The sequence below is a fragment of the Nelumbo lutea genome, chromosome 2 (assembly GCF_056320005.1).
Source record: "Nelumbo lutea isolate HS-2025 chromosome 2, American lotus-T2T, whole genome shotgun sequence".
Lineage (NCBI taxonomy): Eukaryota > Viridiplantae > Streptophyta > Magnoliopsida > Proteales > Nelumbonaceae > Nelumbo > Nelumbo lutea.
In genome coordinates, this window is record NC_142685.1 from 985,436 (window position 1) to 1,011,914 (window position 26,479).

Consider the following 26,479-nt stretch of genomic DNA (forward strand, 5'->3'; position numbering starts at 1 on the left):
AAACAGCAGGTTTATTAAACATAGTAATTGCAAGAATTATTAAAACATAAATAGGAGTTTTCAAATAACAATAAAATTCTAAAAAAACAGAACCCTATTCTTAAGACACCTACAAGTAGGAGAAAAAACGAAACACTACCAATATCCTATCACCAAAACATTCTGAAATTGGTGTAGGAATTGGGTAATTGGTTTGTTTTCCCATGACTTCTTTCCTTGCTTTTTCATCTGCAACACCTAACCTTCAACTTCTTTTGGCACAAAGTGGCTTCTCTCAAACGCAAACATGTGTTTTGACGTTTTCACAATTGTTAGCGCAAGATTTTAATTTTATCACTACACCAAGCAGTGGCCCCTGAATTTGAGATTGCTTAACTAAATTAAAATGGAAATAAAATAACAACAAAAACAAAGGAGGAGCAAAGGAATTAGGAGAATTACAATAAAACTGCAACAGAACCCAGTTTGATAGTTCTAATGCTTAAATAGTCCAAGCACATGGTAGGTCAGGTAAGAAAAATGCAACCAGATAGCAAGCTAAAGAATAAATATGTACGCTATAAAACAACATCAAGAAGAAGACAGATCTAGTTCAGAATTTCTATAGAATCAAAGGGGACAAAAAGAACTTTGAAGAAAAATACCAGGACAGAAAAATCAGATTACAAAATAAATAAATAAATAAACATTAAAAAGAGGCAAGAGAAAGCAATTAAAACATAAACACCCACCTCAATGACATTTGAACCTCGAAGGGATACAACTCGCATTATGCTTTGTCCTTCTTGTAGAGTAAGGACTTCTTCCCTAGCAGCCCTCTTTAGATTCTTCCGTCCTCCTTTCATGAGGTTTTTTTCCTGCTATTATGCAAGACCTACAAACTGAAAACGAATAGGTTATAAGTGGAAAATGAAAAACAAAGAGGAATACCATAGAGAATTCCATACATGTAAATATATACTGGATAGGTTATTTGTATAACTACACTACCACAGATAAAGTATGGCGAGTCGCATGAAGCTATAAATACAGGCAATGTATATTTAGCAGTCAGCAGGTTCTTATTTTTCATTTATCATTATCTTTTTTTTTATCAGCAAAGGAGAATTTTATTTGAAATTAGAGTTAAAAATTTTACAACTTTGTGTATGGGATTCGGGCTCCCACATTATTACATATTTCTGTCCCTCTTTACATTGCAGCCCAAAACAATTGTTGCCTCAAAGCCCCTTGTTTAGCAACATAATCAGCTAGCCCATTTGCACTCCTTCTAACACATTTGAATTCAGCCTCTACCTCCCTTGCGACCATTTCCACTTCCCTTATCACTTGTTTGAAAGTCTACAGAGTACTTCTATTGTTTTTAGCCTAAGAAATGATAACCTTGGAGTCCCCTTCAACCTCAATATGCCTCATACCTAGTTGCTTAACTATCTTTAGTCCTTGTAGCAATGCCATTAACTCAGTTTTTAGAAGCTGCCCATGCAAATAGGTCCAGAAAACAATGCTAATATTCTCCTTCCAGAATTTCTGATTACATGCTAATATTCTCCTTCCAGAATTTCTGATTACTCCCTTGATACCTGACAGTCCCGGATTTCCAAAAGATCTTCCATCAAAATTCAGTTTGATTATGTTACCATCTGGAGGTTTCCATTCCATCCTTACTCTCTCTTTCACTCTTAAAGATTGTGCTACCTCTGTCCAGAATTTTGTAATGTCTATGACTGAGAAATCTTGAAAGATATGCAAAGATCTTACCCAATGAGCTACTTTAACTTTAATTGTTCCAGTTGCCTCCTCAAGTGTTCTACTCTTGTCCAAGAATATTCTGTTATTCCTTGCTTCCCAAACCACCCAACAAATAGTTGTCTTTGTAGCCTTACACATAACCTTTCCTCCTTTCTTTGGTTGCCTCAAAAAGTCTCAGTTGAAAGGTATTGCCACATCTTGAGGGGAAACCCACCTGCAACCAAAGAGAAAACAAAAAAAAATTCCCAAATGTGGTGCACAAAGGAACAAGATAATAATAGATGTGTCAAGGTCTCACCACTTTCCTTACAAAGGGAGCACATGTGAGGAGAAAGGCAAGCAAAAAGGCCTTCTTCTCTGCAACATATCACAAGTATTAACCTTGCCAAGGAATAGTTCCCAACAGAATGCTTGATTTTTGGGAGGATAGGCTTACTCCAAATTTCTTTTACAGGGAAGTCCCCAACCGGGTTGCTAGGTGTGGCAAGAACACTAAAAAAGAAGGAACAAGAGAAAAGACAATCTGAGGAGCCTTTCCATATTCTAGAGTCTTCCAAGGATGGGTCCAAATGAATTTGTCCCATTAGATCCAGCAATTGAGCTAAAGAGGCACATTCATTTTCCCTAAGGCCCCTTTTGAAACCTAGATTCCAATTGACCCCATTTGGGCCAGGATTACCCAAAATGCTTACTTTTTCCCCTTTGAAGTTTGACAAAGTGTATAGGTCAGGGAAGAGGTCTTTGAGTGGGCTATCTCCCACCCAAAGGTCTTCCTAGAAATGAACATTATTACCCTGGCCCACATCAAACCGAATAGAATTAAGGAATGTTGGGTTAATTTCATAAATTGCTTTCCAATGAGAAGATGAGGAAACATGATGGGCAAGTTTTGCACCCCAACCATTTCCAACCAAACCATGAATACTCACAATGACCTTGATCCCAATTAATCAAGTGAGTCTTCCTCTCCTCACCTGGGTCCGAAAGGAAATCTCTCATGTATTTTTCTAACCTCCTTGCTACTCTATAGGGTATTCTAAAGGTTGGGAGGAAGTAAATAGGGAGGTTTGCCAACATGGCTCTAATTAGTGTTATCCTACCACCTAGAGAGATATAATTCCTCCTCCACAGAGGTAGCTTCCTATCAAATCTTCCAATGACTGGCTTTCAAAAACCTTTTAACCTAGGGTTACCACATAAAGGTAACCCCAAGTAGCTAATTGGCCAATTTCTAATCTCACGCCCCAAAATCTCTACAAATCTATTGAGTTTCCCTTCCTCTAGATTGATCCCTACAATGCCTGTTTTGGTCCAATTTATCCTTAAACTTGCCACCTCCACAAAGTAATCCAATAGCAACTTTAGGCTAACCATTCCTTCCTCGTTGCCTCCCTCACAAAAGAAAATTGTGTCATCTGCAAATTGAAGGTGGGTAACAACCACTTGATTTCTACCTATCCTCTACCCTCTTAACAATCCTTGGAAATCGGCTTTCGCCACCATTCTGCTTAACACCTCAGCCACTAAAGTGAAAAGAAAAGGGGATAAGGGGTCTCCTTGCCTATTTCCTCTCTCAACCGGAAAGAAATCCTTCGCTACTCCATTAATAAGAATTGAATAAGAACAAAATTTAAACATCTTCTAATCCAAGATCTCCATTTGGTTCCAAAACCCAACCTTTCTAACATTTGAAGTAGCACTTCCCAGTTGACCATATCATAGGCTTTCTCTAGGTCCACCTTACACACCAACCCTTTTCCTCTACCCTTTCTTTTTTCTGCAACACACTTAATGGCTACTAAAATTTGATCCACAATCTACCTACCTTCCACAAAGGCACCTTGGAATGGTGAAATGATCGATGGTAGCAATTTTTTTATCCTTTCTAAGAGAACCTTTGCAATAATTTTGTATACACTCCTAACAAGACTAATTGGCCTATAATCTTTAGGGGTTTTGGCCCCCCTCCTCTTCGGGATTAAAGTGATAAAAGTGGCATTCACCCCTCGAGGCACCTCACCTTTGAGAAGGACTTCATTGAACACTTCCAAAAGATCAGTTTTCAACCAATCCCAGTATTCTTGATAAAAGGCCATTGAAAATGCATCTGGCCCGGGGGCTTTTGATCTTTCCATGGAGAAAATTGCATTCTTAATTTCCTCCAAAGTGAAGTTCCTCTCCAAGAACAAAGACTGCTCTTCTGAGAGCCTATCCCCTTCCATTTCTGGTAGCTCTATTGTCACCCTGCTTGAGATTGTAAAGACTTCTTTGAAATGGTTAACAAAGATCCTTGTGATCTCCTGACTCTCTCTTACTTCCTAACTCCCCTCCTCCACGCTAACGATTAAATTTTTCTTTCTCCTTCCATTTGCAATTGCATGGAAAAACTTAGTATTACCATCTCCTTCAACAATCCATTGACACCTTGACTTCTGTCTCCAACATATTTCCTCCTTCCTTAAAATCTCTTCCGATTCTTGCTTGATTTTCCATCGATCCTCTCTCTCTTCTTCTGATAACCTTTTGATTGCCTCTTTCTTGTCTAGCTCCTCAATCTTCCTCACTATATTATCTTTTATTTCCTCTACTCTCCCAAAATGCTCTTTGTTCCACTCTTTTATTTTCCTTTTTATCCTCTTTAATTTCCATGCAAAGCTTAATATTTTCATACTCGCCAAAGATCTGAGTTCCTGCCACCAATCCTTCAGTCTAGTTTTAAATGAGTGATCCTCAAACCACATGTTTTCGAATTTGAAAGGAGTCAGGCCTCCCCCGGAATTTCCTTCTCAATGGAGATGGTGCAATGGTCTAAGGTAGCCCTTTTACTACTATTGAGCCTCATAATTCTTCTCAGTCGAGAGTAATGAGAAATCTATCCAGTTTGGAGCTGGTTGGGAGGGATTGAAAATTTGACCATGTATAGTCCACCCTTAACATCGAAGGTTCACTCAATTCAAGGGAATCAAATAAGTTATTAAACTTTCTCATGATGGTAGTGATTCCTTGGCTCGGCATGTTTGTTTCTCCCAAATATCTTATAACACTGAGGTCACCTCCCACACACCATGCTCCCTCCCAAATTCCTCTAATAGCAAATAACTCCTCCCAAAAACCTCCCTGTCTCTATAGGAGTTAGGACCATATACATTTGTTATCACCCATTCACACCCATCCGAGGGTCTTCTAGATTTTAAGGAGATTGAGTATCTACCAATCAATTCCTCCACACATTCCATTTCCTCATTTCTCCAAATGGTCAAAATCCCTCCTGAGGCGCCCCATGATGGGGCATACGACCAGCTTAGACCCCTGGCTCCCCAAATGCTTCTTATCCATCTTCTATTCAGCTCTGATAGTTTGGTTTCTTGAATCAAATCAGATCTGGTATTTCTTTTCTGAGAGTATTCCTGATTATCCTCTTCTTTTTGGCACTTCCAAGGCCTCTTACATTCCAGTTGACTATCTTCATTTCAATCTGCTTAAGACCCCTTATCAATGGCTGCCTATTGTTCCCCTCTTTTTTCTTTTCAGGCTCCCCTCTTCCTTCTTCTCATAATTAATTCCACACTTAAGTTTCTCTAGCTCACTTTGCTTTCTTCTTCTTTGCTTTCCTTTCTTCCTTAAATATAATTTATTTCCTTCACTCTTCCTCCCACTCTTCTGTTTCCTTCTAACTCTTCTTTTTCCTCCTGATTCAGCCTCCTAGCATCCTCCTGGATTAAGGTTCGGGATACTGACTTTGGTTGGGTGAAGGGGTGGTTTACTCTATTTTCAACATTCACCACTCCTAGGGTTGGGTCCAATAGGTTTTCCAGAATTAGGGACTAGATTCTAGTTCTCTCTTGTTCTCTCAGAATCTTGAGTTATGGCACAATCCATTAGGATATTCAAGGGAGGGATGGCATTGGTTGTACCTGCGCAATTCGACAAACATGGCTTAGAGGGGTGTACACAAGGACTCACAGACTAAAAAGGTAAAAACAAAGAAACGGGGTTAGGGACTCCCTGTGCCAGCAAGTCTGAATCCTTCCCTTTATCAATACCCTTTAATTTGAAAACATTGGCAAGCAATCAAATTTCCCACTCGAATATATCATCACCATCTAAGCTTTATCCCAACTATATGTGGTTGGCTACATGAACGATGAATCCTGTTTCACCATTCCTTGACACAACAATCAGGTTGCTCCATTGCGACCTGGGTGACCAGGGTTCAAAACTTGGAAACAGCCCCTGTATGTACAAGGTAAAGGCTTCATACATCTGTAACGTGTACGGTGTACCTCCCCAGATCCTGCATTGGTGGAAGCCCCATTCACTAGGCTGCCCTTTATCCATTGTTAAATTATGAACCCTTGAATCATTTCTTACTACTTTGACCCATGTCCTTTTTTATTTACCCCTAGCCCATCTAACTAACTTCATTTCTGACTCTATCCTTTCTACTTTTCCCACTCATCCATCTCAAATGCATTTATGTAAAACTCGATTTTTAAGCATGTTTCTTAACTTCCCTCTCACTAGAATATATACATGTGCAAATTATAAATAAAATGCTATAAAATAATGAATACTAAAACAAATTAATTGTGATCATATAAACAAATAAACGAAGAGAAAACAAATAAAAAATCATTGGTAATACCAAAACCTAGATGCATTGGGAGAATATAATCAATGGAATCCCAAAGTCTTCAATTAAGCCTGATCCAAGGAAGAGCTTAAATAAACAAAGGCAAACAAAAATAGAAGAATCAAATTTTGGGAAGAGAGAAACAACAGGATTTTCCAAGGGCAAGAAAAATCCAAGGAAGCGCTTGTTGAAGTCATTACCATCAAGTTTCTGCATTGGTTGAAAGTGCAGCAACTGTTCAAGGACTTCTCCTAAGATGACTTAGTTAGAAATTGGAGTTTAGAGTTCTATCCATATCCTCTCCCTTTTCCCCATCAGGAGTTGGGGGTGTCTTCAAAAATGAGGAAGGAAGAGTTTTGGCCCTTTACTCGGGCCCGATTGGGGTGGGAGATTCTTTGAGGGCAGAAGTCATGGCCTTACTCCAAGGACTGAAATTGGCGAAACAATGGGGAATGCAACACTTAGAAGTAGGAGATTCCAAACTAGTAATAGGGTGGATGAAATACAGAAACTTGGGAAAGGGACTTAGGGTGCATTTTAACTGGCGAAACAGCATCTAAGAGAGATTATTAGCTTAGCAAGGGAACTTGGGGTGCATTTTAATTGGGTAAGAAGGTCAATAAATGGAATGGCTGATGCTTTAGCTAAGCAATGAGTTGTTAGGGAGGCATTGTTTTCGGCTTGTTTGTAGGGCTTTTGTTCTGATTTTCCACCCACCCTGTGGGCGGAAAATCTGTTTAATACCTCCAATGAAAGTTACATTTCATATAAAAAAATATAGAAGAATCAAATATGGGAATGTGAAGCAACCAATCACAATGCCCTCTTCTCAACCTCTTGTCATAACTTTTCTTTCTTCCTTTTTTGTTGATAACAGCAACATTTTTATTAGTTGATGAAAAGAATGAAATATGTAAAGCATGCTTTACATTCCAATTATAAGCTGGCATGCACCACGTAACCCCCCATTTGCTATATCGCAATTGAGCCATATACAATTTGTCCCTGTTCACCCCTAAACTTGCCCTGCATATTATCCAACCCATTAGCTAATCTTCAAACCCAACAAAATTTAGAATTCAATTTGCCAGAAATATTTATCTCCTACATTCATTTCTTCCCAAATTGTCCCGATAACTACAGCTTAATTATCTCCTACATTCTCACCTAACCCCCCTTAATTAGTAACTGTTTTTTGGTTTGAATTTCTGAAAACACCCAAGCTTCTTTCTCCTCCATTCTTACTCTCAGTCTCAAAAAAAAAAAAAAAACCTAAAAGAAGAGTAAATGTTAGGGCTAGCTCCGACATTTCATTTGTAATCCAACATCTCTATATAATAAATTAATAATTCGATTGTTCTATAGTATGTAATATATTGGAAATTTTTGTTTAATTTATTAATATTGTTAAGAGTTAGCCGAATAAGGGTAGATTAGTCAACTCACCTTGGTTAAGTTATGAGCTTATGTGGCAGTCTTATTAGAGGTTCTCTGTCCCATACTTAAGCAGGGGCAGTTTAGTCTTTGTACATTTAATTAGAAGCCTAATCACTATTAAGAGGTCAATTGATAGGGTTTAGCTATCAAGTTCGACAGTTCTTTCATCTTCTTCTTCTTCTCTTCTCCTTCTTCTTCTCCTTCTCTTTCTTCTTCTCCCTACTGGTTCGGACTACTGTAGCTACTGTAGCTACAGTAGAAACAAGTATCATTCTTTTTTTTATGAATAATAGTAAGTTTATTGATTCAGAAGCAAATTAGAGTGAGTTCATACATCATCCCAAAATAATTCTTCCCTATTTACCCCTTGCTTAGCTAACACATCTGACAAGGTATTTGCTGATCTCCCCACCCACTATACAGTGACCAACATATTCCTTGTCAACCAACTAAATTTCTTCATTTCATTCTTGTATTGCCACATAGCCTCTTCAGAATTTCTCAACCAACCCACCACCACTTTGGAATCCCCCTCGATTATTAGTTGTTGTACCCCCAGCTGGTTTGCAAATTGGACCCCTTGTACAGCAGCTAAAAGTTCTGCCATGATGGAATTTCCAATTCCCAAAGGACCTAAGTAGAGCAACAAAATCTCTCCCTTCTCATTTCTCAAAGCCCCCCCCCCATTCTGGATAATCCTGGATTACCCATGCTGCTTCCATCAAAGTTCAACTTAATTGAGCCTTCGGTTGGAGGAGACCAGCTTGTAATTGATTTGGCCTTTAAAGATGAGCACCTTGCTACTGCAACCCAATTTATCCAAATGTCATTAAAGGAGAATTGACGAATGATTTCCAAGGTCTTCAGCCAATGTATTGCCCTGTTTAACACACATTCTTTCAAATCTTGGTTGTTCCTTCCCTTATCTTGAAGAATTCTGAGATTCCTTTCTTCCCAAAGAGTCCAAGTCAAGGCAGCACGAGCACATCTCCACATAATTCTCCCTATTTTTTGTAGGCCAATAAAAGGTAGAATGATTGAAGAGCATGTGAACTTTTGCTAGTAGACTCCAACTACCCCCAAACAACGAAAGTAGCCAAGCCCAAAGGTCTGCAGAAAAGGGACAAGATACTAATAAATGGTAACAATCCTCACCGTGAGCTCTACAGAGGATACACCAATTAGGAGAAATACAAAGAAAAGGTCTTCTCTTTTGTAGGTTGTCTAAAGTGTTTACTTTCCCATGGAAAACTTCCCAACAAAAAGCCATAATTTTCAGGGGGACTGGCCTACACCAAATTTCTTTTGACGGAAAGGGTTGGTGAGTAGAAAGTTGAGAGATGGACTTGAAAAAAGAAGCACAAGTGAAGGTTCCATTGGGTCTAGGAGTCCAAACCCTCTTATCTGGCTTGGAGGGATCCAAACAAACCTGATTAAGACACCCAAGTAAAAAAGAAAGAGACTCAATTTCAGCATCCCTAAGTCCTCTGCGAAAACCAAAATCCCAAGTAGGATCTAAGAGTGTTCCCAAGGGTGAGACAAATTTTGAGACCACCTCTTTTTTGTACAAAGAAATAGAAAAAAGCGAGGGGAACAAATCCTTTAACGGTGAGTCTCCTACCCAAATATCCTCCCAAAAAAGAATAGAGTTGCCAGAACAAACTTCATACCTGATAAAATTGAGGAATTGAGGAAGGGTGTTGTGAATAGCCTTCCAAGGTGATGCTAGGTTAGCTTGCCTCGATACACCAGCATCCCATCCATTCTCTGACCTCCCATGAATGCTTCCTACCATCTCATGCCATAATCTCTCTCTTTCTAGAGGCCATCTCCACAACCATTTTCCTAACAGAGCTTGATTCTTTCTAATTACCCTCCCAATTCCCAAACCCCCCTCTTTACTTCTGCACACAATTTCCCAATTAACCAAGTGATCCTTTTTCTCTTGTCCCGGCTCCCATAAGAAGTCTCTCATCAACTTCTCCAGCTTCCTAGCTTCCCTAACTGATATCCTAAAGACAGACAAATAATAGGTAGGTAAGTTAGCCAAGGTAGCTCTTATTAGGGCAATTCTTCCTCCTAAAGAGATATAGTTCCTCTTCCAAGAGACTAATCTCTTCTCAAATTTTTCTAACACTGGGGTCCAAAATCTACTGTCCCTAAGATTTGCCCCTAAAGGAAGCCCTAAATATGACATAGGCCAAGCAGAGGTGGAACACTCAAGACACTCCGCAATAGCCTCAACCTCCCCTACCTCCAAATTTATACCTGCTAAGCAACTCTTTTCCAAATTTATTCTCAAATTAGAGACACTTTCAAATCCTTTTATTAGCTCCTTAGGTTTGCTACCTTTTCACTAAGACCTCCTTCACAAAAAATCATTAGGTCGTCTGCAAACTAAAGGTGGGTGACGAAGACTTGGTGTCTCCCTTCTCCAACCTCTGATGGCATCTTCGTTGTCAGCCTTAGTAATGATCCTACTAATCACATCAGCTACTAAGGTAAAAAGGAATGGTGAAAGTGGATCCCCTTGCCTGACACCCTTGCAAGCTGGAAAAAAATCCCTCACCGTATCATTTACCAGAATAGAGTAGTGACAAGTACCGATACACCCAAAGATCCAACTAAACCACTTGTCCCCAAAACCACCATTCCACATAACCTCTAATAGAAACTCCCAGTCCACCAAATCATAGGCCTTTTCAAGATCCAATTTACAAATGAATCCTTTCCTACTAGACCTTTTCATTTCCTCCACACGCTCATTCGCAATTAAGATCTAATATGTTATTTGTCGCCCTTGAATGAAAGCCCCCTGAGTTTCACTAATGATGGTAAGGAGGACTGTTTTGATTCTCAATGAGAGCACTTTAGCCAGAATTTTATAGATGCTTGTCACCAGACTAATAGGCCTATAATCTTTTGGGTGGTTGGCATCATTCTTCTTAGGTATCAAGGCCAAAAATGTGGCATTAATTCCAGGGCTTATAGTGTGATTGTCTGCAAATTCCTTAAAGACTTCAGCTAGATCCTCTTTCAACACCTCCCAACAGTCTTGATAAAAACCCATTATAAAGCCATCTGGACCCGGAGCCTTGAATCTATCTATTAGAAAGACAGCTTTCTTAATCTCTTCTTCCTCAAAATCCCTTTCCAGCCACCTTGTCACTCCTTCATCAATCCTTGGCCAATCCACCCTTTCCATGATTGTTCTCTCACTCAAAGGCCTTCTATAAATCGATTTGAAATGGTCCACAAATTTTCTGGCTATGTCATCCTGGTTGGTAATTACCTCCTCTCCTATCTCTAGCTTGGTCACAAAATTCTTTCTTCGTCTCCCATTGGCCAAATCATGGAAGAATCTAGTGTTCCCATCGCCTTCCTTAATCCACTTGTGTCTAGATTTTTGTCTCCAACTGATTTCTTCCCTCAATAACACTTCTTCTAACCCCTTTTTTAATTGTCTCCTTAACACTATGTCCTCCTCAGTCAGCCCATTGTGAGATTCCTTTACATCCAAATTCTCTATTCGAGAGATTAGGCCCAATTTTTGCTCCTCAATTCTACCAAACTGATCTCTATTCCACTCTTTTATTTTGGATCTCAACCTTTTTAATTTCTTGTGGAACTTGATCCCCTTCCATCTTACCCCACTCTCCTCCTCACCCCACCACTCCTTCACTTTTTTCACAAAATCTGGATAGGTAAGCCACATATTTTTGAATCTAAAATGTTTGGGTCCTATAGGAAAAGACTCAGTTCCTATTTGGATAGGACAGTGATCGGAGGTGACCCTGGGTAATGCCCTAGCAACCAAGTTTTCCAAACTATTATCCCAGGCAAAGTTAAAAAGGAATGTATTCAACTTCGAGCACAAAGGGGTTTCCTGAAGGTTGGACCAAGTGTAACTGGCTTGCAACAGAGGTATTTCCTTCGGTTCACAATCTTCAATAAAACCATTAAATTTCCTCATGCTTGTTGAGATTACCTGTTGGAGATTACTGGTTTCATCAGAGAATCTAATGACGTTAAAATCCCCGCCTAGGCACCAAGGACCATCCCATAGCCCCTTAATTGCATATAGTTCCTCCCACATCTCATTCCTCTCTCTATAGGAATTAGGGCCATAAACATTGGTTAAGACCCATACACACCCATTTTCTACACTCTTGCACTTAATGGAAACTAATAATCTGCCTATCAATTCTTCCACTACTTACACTACTTCCACCACATCCTCCCTCCATAGTGTTACAATCCCCCCCCCCCCGAGGCTCCCCAAGAAGGAGACAAGCTCCAACCTAAACCTCTAGACCTCCAAAAACTCCTCACCCATCTCCCATCTAATTCCATCAGTTTGAATTCTTGTAACAGCACAATATCAGTTTGCTACAGCATCTTTCTACGAGTCCTTCTATTTTATTTTGTTCCTCCATCATTGTATAGATCAACTCCCAAATTCTATCTGCCTCCCCCTTACTACTTCCTTCCAACACCCTCTCTCCTCCTTCCACTATCACCCTCTCTCTTGCATCAGAAACTCCTGGATGGGAAACTGGGATATCTGTTACAAGCATAGCAAACAAGTCAGTACCTAAAACAGAATTGACACCCATACCTGATAGAATGGGGGTAGGACTAGAATCACTGAAAATGACTTGCTAACAAGCGGCACATGGTTTTAAGGCCTTTCCCCTTTTTGGACAAGGTTGGGAAGTAGACATGGTGAAAGAATCACTTCCTGACGACCTACCCACTTGGAAAACCTTTCTCTATGTTTCCGACATTGGAATACCCGCATCCATCCTCACGGCCAATTCTTGTCCCTCTCCACCAACATCCTGTAATTCATTAGACTTAGGGTCAGCTCCCTCAACGAAGGGAGGAGTTTTCACAGCTTTAGAACCAATTTCTTCACCATTCCTAGTCTTCCCGCCACCTACCTCTTCAATCTCTTCTTCTAAGAACAACTCTATATGCAAACTTTCTGTTTCAAGAAGATCATTGTTGCTATTCGGAGACAAACTTCCCAGACTTAGCATTTCGTCTCTATCAGAATCGTCATTACTGTTTTGTTCACTCAACCAATCCTCAAGCCCTGTTTTGTTCTCATCACTAGGCTTCATGTATCTCGGGTTGCGCCTATCTGGTGAGAGACGGTTCGCCAGGTTGGATGGGACCCATTGTAGAGAGCCTTGAGACTGCGAGTCTTGAGACTTTTTTGCGCCTGAACTATTCAGTCGAGAGGAAGGGTTCGGGGTTGAAGAAGATAAACGCTTTATCTCGTCTATCAGCTCATCCCTCCTCCTAGTCACGTGCTTACTTAACAAGTCCCTCGGCCCAACTTTAAGTCCTTTATTTGAAAAGCCTTCTCCGGCCCACTATAATAGGGATCCACTCGATTGGGCCCTTCTTTTCGTCCCACGTGACCACTTAAAGAGTCACGCCCCCTGTTTTAATGGTCGAACCAGCAACCTTCCCTATCTGAGATTGCTGGTTCAGCCTTCTCCCTTTTGACAATAGAAGCTTTTTGTCTTTTTCCCCTGACACCACCTGCGCAAAGGATCTACCATTTGTCATACCCTCTTCTTGCTTTCTCTAGGTTTGACCTTCCAACTGCCCCAAAGCTTTTTGGCTTCCCAGAATATGTTGGCCCTTTTTAGTGAAGCATCCCTTCCCATTTGAATTACCCAATCTCACTAGTCCACGTAGTGCTTCTTCTTCCTCCTTCTCTCCTCCTACCAACCGAGCCTCCTTCCACAGCCCTGCTTCAATGGAGGAAGCTAACCACACAGAGACAAAGCTCCCCTCTGTTCGTACCTCTACCTTCTGTGGAATTTCTTCCGACTTCACACCACTTAGCAGGATTGCTACTGAATAGAGATCGCCCCAGAAAGCACCTTTCAAGATTCCTCCACACAACACAGCTATAGACTCTGCTATTTCTTGTTACCATAGATGGAATGGCAAGCCTATTACACGCACCACCACACCATCTTCAACAAAAAAATCCTTGGAGTTGGATGTTGGATTCCATTTGAAGACTGTGAATGATCCGAACTCAGCCTGAACATTGATAGCTAATATTTCCAAATCACTCTCTAATGGATCTAGGATGGCTTTACAGTTATCAAAGGGGGTTACTATGAAGACACTCTTCAACTTCAACCTGGTTGCCAGTAAGTCAGCTACCCTCCTCCAATCATTAGCCTTTTCCTTGGCTTGTATCACAAACTTACTATCCCACTCCTCTCTCTCTAGACCTCCCACCATTCTGCAATGGCCTTTTGTTTTTGCCATGACCACTGGCCCTTGTTGTACCCTGTTGTTACTGAGATAAGCCTTCTCCTCCCTTATGGAGGCTTTTTTCTCATTTGCTACTCTTTGAACTAAGAACTCTTTGAGCAACTAGTCTACTTCCCCCCAGCCTTGGTTCTGTTTTCCTGCTGGTAGACACACCAGTTGCCTCTGTCCCTTCCCAAAAAATTCAGTCAAAGCTATGAAGAACCCCTTTCTATTCCTCTTACATTCAACAACATATCTTCTCCCTTCTAGTGTACTAAAATCCTGCCAGTTTATCTGCTTACCTTTTGAACAGGCTCCAGCTATGAACTTTCTTAGCCACTCGATCACTTCTAATCCTTCCAGCAATATTGTACCCTTTTTCGCTTCCCTTACCTTCAGGCTTACCTTCCCCTTGATTCTCATCTCTTCGAATAGAAGATTTTTTGCTTCTATCTTCAAGGATCTCCTCCACTGACCTGCCTGCACGAACTCCATCCCCTCCATTTTCCCTCCCATCTTAGTTCCTCACCCTCTCCAACCTCCTTAATTGACTTCTTTATTACAGATATATAGTAACATGCTGTGATTGCATAGCCACAGATCCTCACAAGATTTCTATAAGATGGCCTTTATTAGTATCATTCTTGCAAGTCCAGATTAGCTGCAATTGGTGGGGCCATGTTAGGGGATGTTAAATCAATGGTACCACCCCACGTCAAGCTTACAAGTGAAGGGAGGTAGATTCATGTGAGCATTATAAGCCTCTCTCAATCAAATGCAGTAACGTAGGCTCTTTTAACTTGTTTTTCTTCTTCTTTTTTTTTTTCTTTTGATAGATAAAATTCAATTGATTTCATTAGAAGCAAATGAAAATAGTTCATTACAAGCATCCCAAAATGAGGCGCGAGGTGGAACCTCACTCATTGATACAGAAACATCATAAATTTACAATTGGGCCCAGTACAACTGTTCCCTAGTTACCCCTTGTTTAGCTAGAGAATCAGCAAAAGCATTTGCCTCCCTCCCCACCCATTGTATAGTTACCTCCATCTGCTGAGTTAACCATTTGAACTTCTTCAATTCATTTCTGTAAGCCCAGATCACTGAATCTAGGTTTTTTAGCCAACCCCACCACCACTTTGGAGTCCCCTTCTATGACCAAATTTCCCAATCCCAACTCTCTTGCAATCTGTACACCTTGTAAGGCTGCGTACAATTCTGCCTTTAAGGAGTCTCCATTCCCCACTGGTCCTGACAACAGTGCTCTTAAGTTTCCTTCCTTGTCTCTAATGACCCCTCCTATTCCAGCTGGGCCTGGGTTGCCTTGACTACTCCCATCGAAGTTTAATTTCAGAAATCCTTCAATGGAAGAAACCCAAACCAGCCTTGCCTTAACCTTCTTAAAGCAAATATTTTTTGAAATTTCTAGAGATGTATAGGAGTTGTGCATTAGAAGCCTCAATTTCAAGGTCAGCAAAACCAAAAAAAGTATGCTAAGGATAATATCAATAGCTCCAAGATGTGAATCTGTCCTTCAAATCTGATATAAAACTGATAAAAAATAAGAAAAGTGAGAGAGAAAAGAAAGTTACAACAGAATAGAAGAAGAAGAAGAAGATGGAGAAGAAGAAGAGAAAGGAGAAGAGAGTTCGATGGGCTTCTCTCACCCTTCAAGTGGGCGGCCAGCAAAGCAAGAACTTAAAAGAAATTAAAAAGAGATTAACAGGCCCATTAACTCATAAAACAGATAGAACACTACTTAAACAAAAAACAAATATTAGGGCCTATTCGGCCCAGTCTCTCTAAACTCCAAAAAGCTAGAAATCAAACACTCAAATGTAATTTATGGAAGAGAAAGATCATGAGGTTGTGAAAACCATTGAATGTGATAGGAAGAACACCATCAACAATGTTGAAGCCTGGGCAGCCAAGGAAACAATCTGTGTGACTTTGAGGATGAATCACTCGTGTACCATCATTGAGGGCAATTCCAAGCTTATTATTGACTCGTTCAACAATAAATCCCCCTTCATGGAACATCTTAACCACCATTGATGATATTTGGGGCATCATGGTAAGTTGCAGTGGTGAGATCTTTTTTTTAAGATAAATAAAAAAAGGAATTTATTAAAGAAACAAGAGCAAGCCAATACAATAGGTGATGTGAGATGAAAAATGAAAGATACAAAGGACAAGAATAAAATACATCAAGAAGGTTCACCCAATTCCAAACAAGACAAAAAACCAGCCCCAAAAGACTCTCTAGAATCTCCTGAAAACTCTGGCAGAATTAAGATCTAATCCAATATTCTTCTTCCAATGAGAGAGCAAAGTTCCTCCTTAGATTTTTCCTTGCCTTCAAAAAGCCTTTTGTTTCTTTCCTTCCAAAGCTCCCAGCAAACAGAAAAAGGAACAGAAGACCATACAATTTTTGCCTTCTTGGAACCTGAGAGAACTGGCCAGTAAGCGAAGATATCCGTAGTTTGGGGGTTGGAGAATTCCCCAACATGACCAAAAACGCTAAAGAAGATGAAGGACTTCTTCCTCAGTTTCACAACACAAACAACATCTATTAGACATATGAAATCTTCTTTTTTTAATTGATCTTGAGTAAAAATGCTTTCCAAAGCTGTCAGCCAAAAAGCTTCAACTCTAGGAGGAACCGGATTCCCCCAAACTCCTTTTTAATTGACGAATGCTTTAGATCAAATTCAACTTTCAAGCATGTGTTTTCTAGAAGCTAACAAGCTAGCTGAGCCTGCTCTTCTAAATACGAAGAATGGATTCCTTAATCTTGTTTCTTGATAGGAAAGCATCCACTGATCAATATCAGAACAGCTCTTTCCAGGATGATGTGGAGTGCTTAGACTTATCAACTGTGTCATTGTGAGGCAAGAGAGCTTGGTCAATAAAATTCACTAACTGAGAAGTATCAACCACTTCATCATTGGAAGAAGTAGTGAAGCATCGGTGGTTGAAAAAGAGCTGTGAAAGGATATTACACGTGTACCTCCATTCTCTTTATGAGATAAGAGTGCACATTAACAGAAGTTTGAGGGAGAGAGATATACCTAGCACACAGTTTATCAGTAGCCACATCCAAAGTTCAAAGTATCAAAGAGCAGCCGATACATATGAACCGGTGTGAACGTCGGAAACCGACCATTCACTTCATGGCTGAACAGATGGAGTCGTCACCCCTCAAAATACATAACTGCGAGTAATTGGCCTTTTGGGGTTGGATTTCATAAAATATTTAGAATTAACGGTGACTCCAGACCATTCTGGGTAAGTTGAGAGAGAAAGGGAAGGGGCTCTCTCCAATTCCCTTCTCTAATTTTTAAACAATCAAAAACTGCAAATTCAGATTGAGAACCTGCATTCCCCGGCAAAATCCTGCCTCTCCTCCTCTACACCAGACATCACCTGAGCAAAACGTGAGAAAATACATCCCCACCCCTTTTCTATCATGACCCCACCTTCGGACTCGCAGACTAACCAGAAGGATTGAGAGAGTGAAATCGTTGCCTCCTCCAAACAGAGGAGAAATGCAGATAATTTAAATACTCAACAAACGGAACGAGAAACCGACAAACAACATTAGATGAGAAATTAAAGAAAAAGAAAGAACTCCTTGAGAAAACGCAACACTGTAACTAATCTAGGGAACAAAAGTGAGGTAAAAAAGTTTACCTCTATATACCTTCGGTTGATGGAATGACTCTGCTCAAGCAGTACAGAATGTAAGCTTTCAGATAGTATTTGGTGATGAAAAAAGCACCGAAGTGAGGGTATTAGGTCGGAACAACTGATGATATTCGCAATAGTGGCGAAGACAGTTAGTGCTGTAGACGTTCCCTGTACATCGACGACCAAAACAATGGCTGTGAAATACAGTATTCCCTATCGGCTTGGGTCACCGGTAATGGGCGAGACACTGGTTTAGCGGCGGAGATCTTCTGGAACCGAAGAGATTTATCTCTTCCCGACGTCAGATACTACTCGCTCTCCCTCTGGCTCGAGATCCCCTCTACAGACTTCTATTCTCCCTCGGTCAGTTTCGACACGGTAGAAAGAGTCTAGATAGTAGACAGATAGACAGTCGTTGGCCGGAGAAAGTTGATTTTGCCGAGGGGAGTTCCGTGGGTAAGTAGGGGTCGCAATTTTCCCCGTCCCCGACGGATAACCGGGCTCCCCGACCCGATTGGGTCAGGTATGGGGTAATTTGGCGGGGTCGGGGTCGGGGATGGGACGATCCCTGAATGTCCGATCGGGGTCGGGGACGGGGGTAGGAAAAGCAATCACCTCCCCAACCCGGCCCCGGTTAAATATATAATATTATATATTATATAATTATAATAATTATTATTCGTTTTTTAAAAGATTAAAACTTAAAAAACAGCCAAACACTAAAACCCTCGACAATAAAACACAAAACACTTCGACTTTGAGTCTTTTAACAAAGAGAAGAGAGAACTCTATCTCTTTGAACCTTAAGTTCGTGCCTTTGTCTTCATCGCCGATTCATTGACCGCCATCATTGTCGCCATCCACCCGTCGGACATCAAACAGAGGTAGTCAAAGAAGAGTTTTAATTCTTTAATCTTCCTTTAACTTTCGTCTATCGTTGCCAATCGCTGTCGCCGTCATCCATTGGGCTCTCTCTCTCGTCATCGACCTTAACTCTCGCAATGGTCTCTCTCTCTCTTTCTCTCTCTCAATCCCTCTCTCTTTATCACTGACCTCACTCTCAGTCTTTCTCTCAATCTCTTTTGAAATTGGGTAATCATTCTCAACCTATCAAGGATTCGGGTCTCCGACGAGGAATTCATCCCCACCGGGATCAGGGATGGAGGGGGGATTCCTTTCCCCATCGGAGATGGAGGGTGATTTGGGGGGTCAAGGTCGGGAATGGGGAATGTAATCCCCCCCCCGGTTGCCATTCCTAGGTAAGAGAAGGAATCGACTTCGATCAATGCAAGTCCCATTCACATGAGTTCAAATTTGCGCCCCACCGTTTCTCGCCCCACACGTCAAGCGTCCGCCATCTGTCCTTCTGCACGCGGTCAGCATTCCAGCGTGCGGGGCTAACAAGACGGCCGTTAGTCCCAAAACTAGCCCAAAACCGAGTCAAAACCCTCATTTACTCATTTCTACATTCCCGCGTGCTTGAACTGGGCTCCCCTGAACCACGTTCTTCTCCCTTCACCCAAACTCGGGTCCAACTACAACGACTGGCCATCTACAATGACCACTGACGATCATCCAGCCATTTTACTGTTAGAGGTACTCTCCAACTCTCATATCATCAGTCTTTCACACATTTTTTTTATTTTTTTCCTGGTATTTTATTTTTTCAGAAATCAGAGAAACCACCGGTAACGGTGCTTTTTTCTCCAGCACCAGCGATATCAGCAACGGAGGCAATCTCCTGTGGAATTTGATGTTATTTGCCATTTTCTGGAGCCTCTAGATTGAGAGGAAAGCATTATTTGACAGAAAAATCAAACCCAAGAGAAGATAATTGCTAAAACAAAGATTTCAGGGATCATCAGGCGCAGATTGTTTTTGATTCAAGAATTCGATTTTGATTATTCAAAGAACAACAAAATATCAGAAAAAAAAAAAGAAAAAATCCACCAAAGCGTTGGATCTCTTTCTTCTTTCTCTTTTTTATCCAATCGGTCTTCTACCCGCATATCACTTTATTCAGGTCTCCTTCATAGAGTTTAATTAATATATTTTCAGAGAGAGAGATACAATTCGTGCTTTTCGAAAAGCAGTACATAAATCAAAAGAATTGCATCAAATAATTTAGAGGATAAACTACAAATGAATTTAAGTTCAGTGATTTCCCAATGTCAACCGCAGTATGAAAGGGAATGTACAGAACCATTTAATTCTCTCATACTAACAAGTATGAAGTTCCCTTCATGTATCCTAATAGGAGAGGAACAAAACACTTCAGAAACCTACACCAATCAGATCACATATGTATCGACAAAACACTTCGCCGGTGCTGGAGAAGAAAGCACTGCTGCCGTGGTTTCTCTAATTTCTGAAAAAACAAAATATCAGAAAAAAAAAAAAAAGAAAATGTGTGAAAGAGTGATGATATGAGAGTTGGAGAGTAGCTCGATGTAGATGGTCGGTGGTTTCTCTTATTTGAAATTAGAAAACAAAATATCAGAAAACAGGGGTTAAAAAAACAAAATAGCAATTGGAAAATACCTGGTCAAGGTAAACTCACCGGAGCAGTCGCCAATGCCGAAGGAGAGGTTGAATAAGGGGAAAAGAGCGGGGTCAGGGGAAGCCAGTTCAAGCATGTGGGAATGTAGAAATGAATAAATGAGGGTTTTGACTCAGCTTTGGGCCAGTTTTGGGGCTAACGGGATATGTTAACGGCTGTCCAGTTAGCCCCACACGCTGGAATGCCGACCGCGTGCGGAAGGATAGATGGCGGATGCTCGGCATGTGGAGCGTTTGTGGGGCGAAAGGCAGTGGGGAGGATGCACCACGCGTCCTTCCACGCATGCAACATCTAAACCAGCGTTTAGCATTCCTCGCTATTTAGCTCTATGCTCAAATGAATTATTTTCAGGGTAAATTCCAGCGTGCGGAAGGATAAACGGCGGGATGCTCCACATGTGGGGCATTTGTGGGACGAAAAGTGGTGGGGTGCAGATTTGAACTCTGTGCCACGCATGCAACGTCTAAACCAGGTTTAGCATTCTTCGCTGTATAGTTCTCTATTCAAATGAATTATTTTCAAGGTAAATTTCTTAAACTACCTTTGTTATTTGAAAATTGACTATGAAAATTGACTACTGCTATCCTTATTATTTATGACAACTGACTATTATTTCTCTCATCGTTAGTATTTGTTAATAGAAAGACAAAAAATACTATTTTATTCTTTATTCTTCTTTAAATTTTCAAAATAAAACAGAGAAAAAGGGAAAAAGATGCTAATTCATCAAAATCTTAACCTTTCAAACCTAGAAGCTCCACTATGTGGTGAATAAAAAAAAGATGAGATGAAGAACTCGACTATTCATATCAGATGGTGCATGTTACCCAATACCCAACTTTGGAGTTTGGTGGAAAAATATGAGATGAAGAGAATTTGGGAAAGAGATCGACTGTTAATTGAGTGTGCTAGTGGGAAACGCTGCAATGGGATCTATTGATGAGCTTAGTTTTAGGAAGTAAGGGTGGACACCATCAAAAGGTAGGCGGAATTTTGGGCGTGGCAGTAGAAGAAGAAACTAAACAGAAGTCGTAAGCATGTTAACAGATTTAGTGACGATAAAATAAGCTAACCCGATTTCAATAGGTCAAAGTTATGTTTTCAGAGTTGGAAGTTAATAAAAATAATAGATATTCTTTGAAACCAACCAACACAAGCCAGTAGTATCGATCACTCTTAAAATGCGACATTAACATGCATTTGGTTTCTGCATCGGTTGAAACTAGATACCACTAGGTGAGAGTAATGGGTAGAAAAAAAATCAGGATTGATCGTAGTAACCAAGCAAACAAGATTGATCGTACAACTTTCTCTCTATGGAGTTAGGGATGAACTGAACAAAAGAATAACTCATTTTCTTCTACCGTATTTTCAAGACTCCAACCAAATCTCTCCTGCTTTCCAATTAGAATCCATTCTTCCGATTACCACTTGTTTAATCTTCGACCAACTTTCCAGCAATGCTGATCTCTCGTCCTCTTTCTCTTATTTTGGTTCTTCACTCAGCTGTTATGGTCACTTCTCAGAGATCCAGTACTAACAACTTTATGGGTAATCTCACGAAGCAAGAGGGTTCGGAGTTGGGTTTTATTTTGAAAATTCTTTTCAAACCCAGATGGTGCTGGTGCTGAAACGCTGTTCCAAACCAGCCGTTTTGTGGATGTTCGTTCCAAACCTTTGGAGATACTGGTCGTCCATTTCCAACCGCGAGTAATAGATGTCGGTGCCGGAGATGTCAGTGCTGGTGCCAGAGGAGACAATGAGATATTCCATGGGAACCGGTGTTGGTGGTGGTATTGGTGTTGGAAGTAATAATAAGGGTAAGTTGAATATTTTTGAAAGTATAACAGTCACATGATACACATCTGAATGGTTTATGATGGAATATTAGTGGTAAGGGAAGTATTAGTCAATTGTCAAAAACGATAAAGGTATTGTTAATCAATTTTTAAACAGTAAATGTACATTTATTCAATTAATTAAATGTAATTTAAGAAATTTAAGAAATTTGCCATTATTTTTCATTCGATGGGTTTCATTTCCTTTCCCGCTTCTCTCTCTCCATAACCACCGAACCCCGTTCTCTCCCTTTCCAACTAGCAGCCATAAAAGGCATCACTAGCGACTGGCAGCAAAAAGCAGGTTTTGGTTCTTTTTTTTTTTCCCTTTCCCAAAGCCGAATGCCTTTTTGTCTTTTAGAGTGTTGTAGTGTATAGCTTATGGGGTTGTCCGCGAGACTGAATTATTGGGTGAGTATCATTGCCATCAAACCGGTTATGGTCAGGTCTTTGATGGCAGAAGAAAAAATGCAGTGTTTCGGCTTTGAGAAAGAAAAGAGGAAAGAAAACGTAGAGTTAACGGGGGTTTTTGGTTTTGAATTGAAGCGGAAGGGAAATGAAAATAATTCATTTAGAGGAGAGCTAACGGTGTGAGAGCTAAACGCCATTTGCTCTCCTCGCTCTTCTTGCACAGATTTAGACATAAAACGTTTGACACATCCTCGTTCTAGAAACAAAGCCTGCACTGAGTTCATATCTGTTTCCCACAAAGCATGCTTCACACCAACCTCTCAACTTATCAGCCGTGCATCTGAAACATTTTCCCATGAATTAGAAATTTATAGAGGCGCTATATATCCTAAGAGATCGGTGTGAGGCACGGTCTGTAAGGAGCAGATCCTATCTCGCTAGTATTAATCAAAACCCATTTCAAGCATTTCATGCGAATTCAGTATTCACAAGACTGTACATGAACTGCTTGCATTGAGAATATTTTCTTATAAATAAAAGCATATGGCTATAGAGTTATTTTCAAATACACGGTTCACGTGGCTGCAGTGTGAAAGCATAAAAAAAGTGGTTGTAGTGTGAAAATGGTGTTATGAGTAATGAATCTAACCTTAAAGTTAATGGGATGGGATGAGAAAAAGGGAATATTCTAAAAATATTTAATTTTCTGTTTTGAGGAAAATAGGGGATGGGATGAGAAAAAAGGAATATTCTAAAAATATTTAATTTTCTGTTTTGAGGGAAATAGGGGATGGGATGAGAGAAATGTGGGATGTGAAATCCCAAAATCGTGAATTCGGTGTTACACTAAAGCAATGCAACCCTGGTGGGAAAACTCAAGAAAACTCGAGTTTCCATCTCCTTCCTCCCTCCCGCATGCCTCGTCCATTTGAGCTTCGTTGGTTTTATAGGGGGTTGATAATGATGTCCTCTAACAGTGACCAACTCAGCTGCCACATGATCAGTAATAACAAGCGAGACATTCGTGGCTGTGATTCTCCTTTTTGCAGTTGATGAGATGTGGCCTGAGACCGAACAATGAAACAGGGGAGATATCTTCTCGCCTCTAATTGTCTTCTCCAACAACAATGATAGTAGAGACTTAAAGAACAATGAAACAGGGGAAGTTTCCTCTCGCCTCTGATTGCCTTCTCCAACAACAATGATAATAGAGACTTGAAGCCAAATGAAAGCCAAGAGAGGAGAGATTTTCAAGGGATGACTGCTACAACCTTCTCTGTACGGGTGAGTTGTAATGGCAGCGATTGGGAGGAAGAAATAAGGTTGCCGCTGCTAAGAGCTGCAGCGGCAATGAAAAGGGAGGAAGAAATAGGGATGACGAATGTGGCAGGAAGTCGGATGAGGGAGGAGAAATAGAAAAAAAAAAAAAAAAAAGAATGGAGGGAGAGAGGGAGAGAGAGAATGAGAGATCAAAGAGGAGAGAGATCGCCGCTGTCGCTCCTCTGGTTCGAACGACAAGGAGAATGAACAGTCGATTCCCTCCGATCCCCTTTTACACATTCGAATCCCATCTCATCCCAATAAAACCAAACAATGAAAATTTAAATTTTTACATTTTTCCATCCCATCTTACCCAAATCTTCCAACAAACCAAACGGAGCCTAAAGGTTTAATCCTTATCGATGGATTTTTTTTGTAAATATAAAATATGATTTTAAAATTTAAAAGGTTAGGGCAAATTTTTTAAATTACCCTTATAATTTAACTAATTGATTAACTCTACTCTTAATGTTTAGAAGTACCTCTAAGTTTTATTATAATTGTCATTGTGTTAAACATTGGCGGAAAAATAAAAAAGGTCAAATTTACTCTTCATTTTTTTTTCTCATATTTTCAAAATAAAATAAAATATAAAATTTACCCTCCAATCCCAAGCGTCGATCCTTGTTGGTAATCCGAAGACCGGTAATTGAGCAACAACCACTGAGATCTCAAGCCATCGAGGAGCTGATCTCAAGCCATCGAATTATCTACGTGAGAATCCGTTCTAATCAAAATTTCTATTATCGATACTTTTGAAAGATTCAGCTTTGGTATTGTTGGCTTTGTCGATGGTGGTAGTTATAGTTGAATTGTTGATCCTTTATCCAAACCGAAGAGGAACTCAGTATTATTTTGTGTTGCAGATGCTGAAAGAAGACGCATAGATTGTATGGGGAGTTGTGCGTGCAGAAGATTCTTGAGAAAACTGCTCTCGTGCTATCACTTGTTCCAGTGGCAATACCACATCTGGTTAATACTTATGATATGAGAAGAAAATCAGAATTCTAATTAGAGTTTCCAAACCGATGTTGTGGTTTCATACAATAGAGCTTGAAGGAGGCAAGGGGTTTGGATGATAAGGTCGATACTTCTGGTCTGAGAAGAAAACCAGAGTTCTGGTTGAAGAGAGAAACAGAGAAAATCAAAGTTTTGATCAGAGTTTCTAGACCTTGAAGGAGGTAGAGGTTTTGGCTGATGGTTAAAATGATAAAAAAATGGCAAGGGAGCGGAAAAAGAGAAAATTAGGGGAGGAAATGAGGCTAGAAAAGGGTTCTACGTTGGAATCAAGTGAGGATTATAGGGGAGTTGTGTCGTTGGAACTCCTTAGTTCTTGCCGAAAGGGACAATGAACAATGGAGAAACAAAACAGTAGAAAATTGCTAGAGCCTAGAGGAGGGGAAAAGAGATTGGGAAGGAAAGAGAAAGGGGAAAAAAGGAAGAACAAGAAGTGTGCCCAAAAGCAGGAGGATTTTTCCGCCGCCGCTGGTCGATGCTTCGGGAGGTTGAGGACGATAGATAGTATTTGTGAATGGGGAGTCGTTCACGGTGAGCTTCTGGTCGCTGATGATTGAAGCTTATAGTCGTTATTTGATTTATAGCGGTGACCATTCGATTAAGGGAAAGGGCATTTTAGTGGAAAAGACATTTTATGAATTTTTGATAATACACCAGCTACGTGATGTCGCATGTGAACAACGTATGAAGGAAAGTTAATGGCAAGGGTGGTTTTAGATAATTATTAAGAAAATTTAAGGGTACTTAAGTCCATTTTCTATATTTTAAGAAAATTTCTCAAAAGGTAAATTACACTAAAAAGACCTCTTTGTACTATAGGGTCAATGATAAATATCCCCTTATACTTTAATTTACGAAAAAACCCTGAATTTTTACCATACGACAAATACCCCTAATCATTAGGTCAAATGATAGGATGCATTAAATTATTAAAATATCTTCTTGGACTTTCTTTTCATTGTCCATTTATCTTAAACCCTAACATAACCTAATCTCCATATTCTCTTCCCTGGTCTTTGTTGCCAATCACCATTTTCTCTTCTCCCATTGCTTCCATTTATACCCCTAGCTGGTGTTAATCACCACTCACCCTTAACATTCACCATCAATTACCCACACGAATAGCAGAATATGACGATCCCTTCCGAGACAAAAGCTGCAGATTGAAGATAATAGAACTAATCAATCGCCGTTGTGTCGATTGAATCCATGGTGGTTTGGCTGGTGATGTCTTCTCACCATTCAAATAAATAAGAAAGGATAGTTTGGAGATTTAAAAATTTTAAACAACCAAATGATTTTTTTTTAACTGACGAAATGCTAATAGAGAGGGGAATTTGTCTAACGGCTAAATTTCAAGGGTCTTTATCACAAATTAAAGTACAGGAGGATCTTTTATCATTGACCCCAGAAAGGAAAAAAAAAAACTTTGGGTAGGCTTGTAATTAGATAGGATGTATATAAATTAAATTCAATCATGAAACCTTTGATTCAATCTGATCATATGCATGTGAGGTAAATTAGAATTCAATCGAG

The 26,479-nt window shown here is 40.1% G+C and overlaps 1 protein-coding gene across 8 annotated transcripts in view; it reads right to left on the reverse strand.

Annotated features, from left to right (window-relative positions):
• LOC148867996 (Nucleic acid-binding, OB-fold-like protein) overlaps positions 1 to 20,650 on the reverse strand; it is a 34,498-nt gene extending 13,848 nt beyond the window's left edge. Inside the window, exons 1-3 of one of the 8 annotated variants that reach the window (XM_088969406.1) lie at positions 20,339 to 20,650; positions 20,084 to 20,165; positions 732 to 881 (exon numbers count right to left, since the gene is read on the reverse strand). In XM_088969406.1, the coding sequence (XP_088825532.1) occupies positions 732 to 845 (114 nt within the window). In that variant the 5' untranslated portion in view covers positions 846 to 881; positions 20,084 to 20,165; positions 20,339 to 20,650. Of the gene's footprint in view, positions 1 to 731; positions 882 to 1,761; positions 1,967 to 17,800; positions 18,434 to 18,599; positions 19,078 to 20,083; positions 20,307 to 20,338 lie in introns of those variants that run through there. The other 7 variants (XM_088969409.1, XM_088969408.1, XM_088969410.1 and 4 more) reach the window with 7 other exon arrangements.
• Positions 20,651 to 26,479: the final 5,829 nt, after the last annotated feature.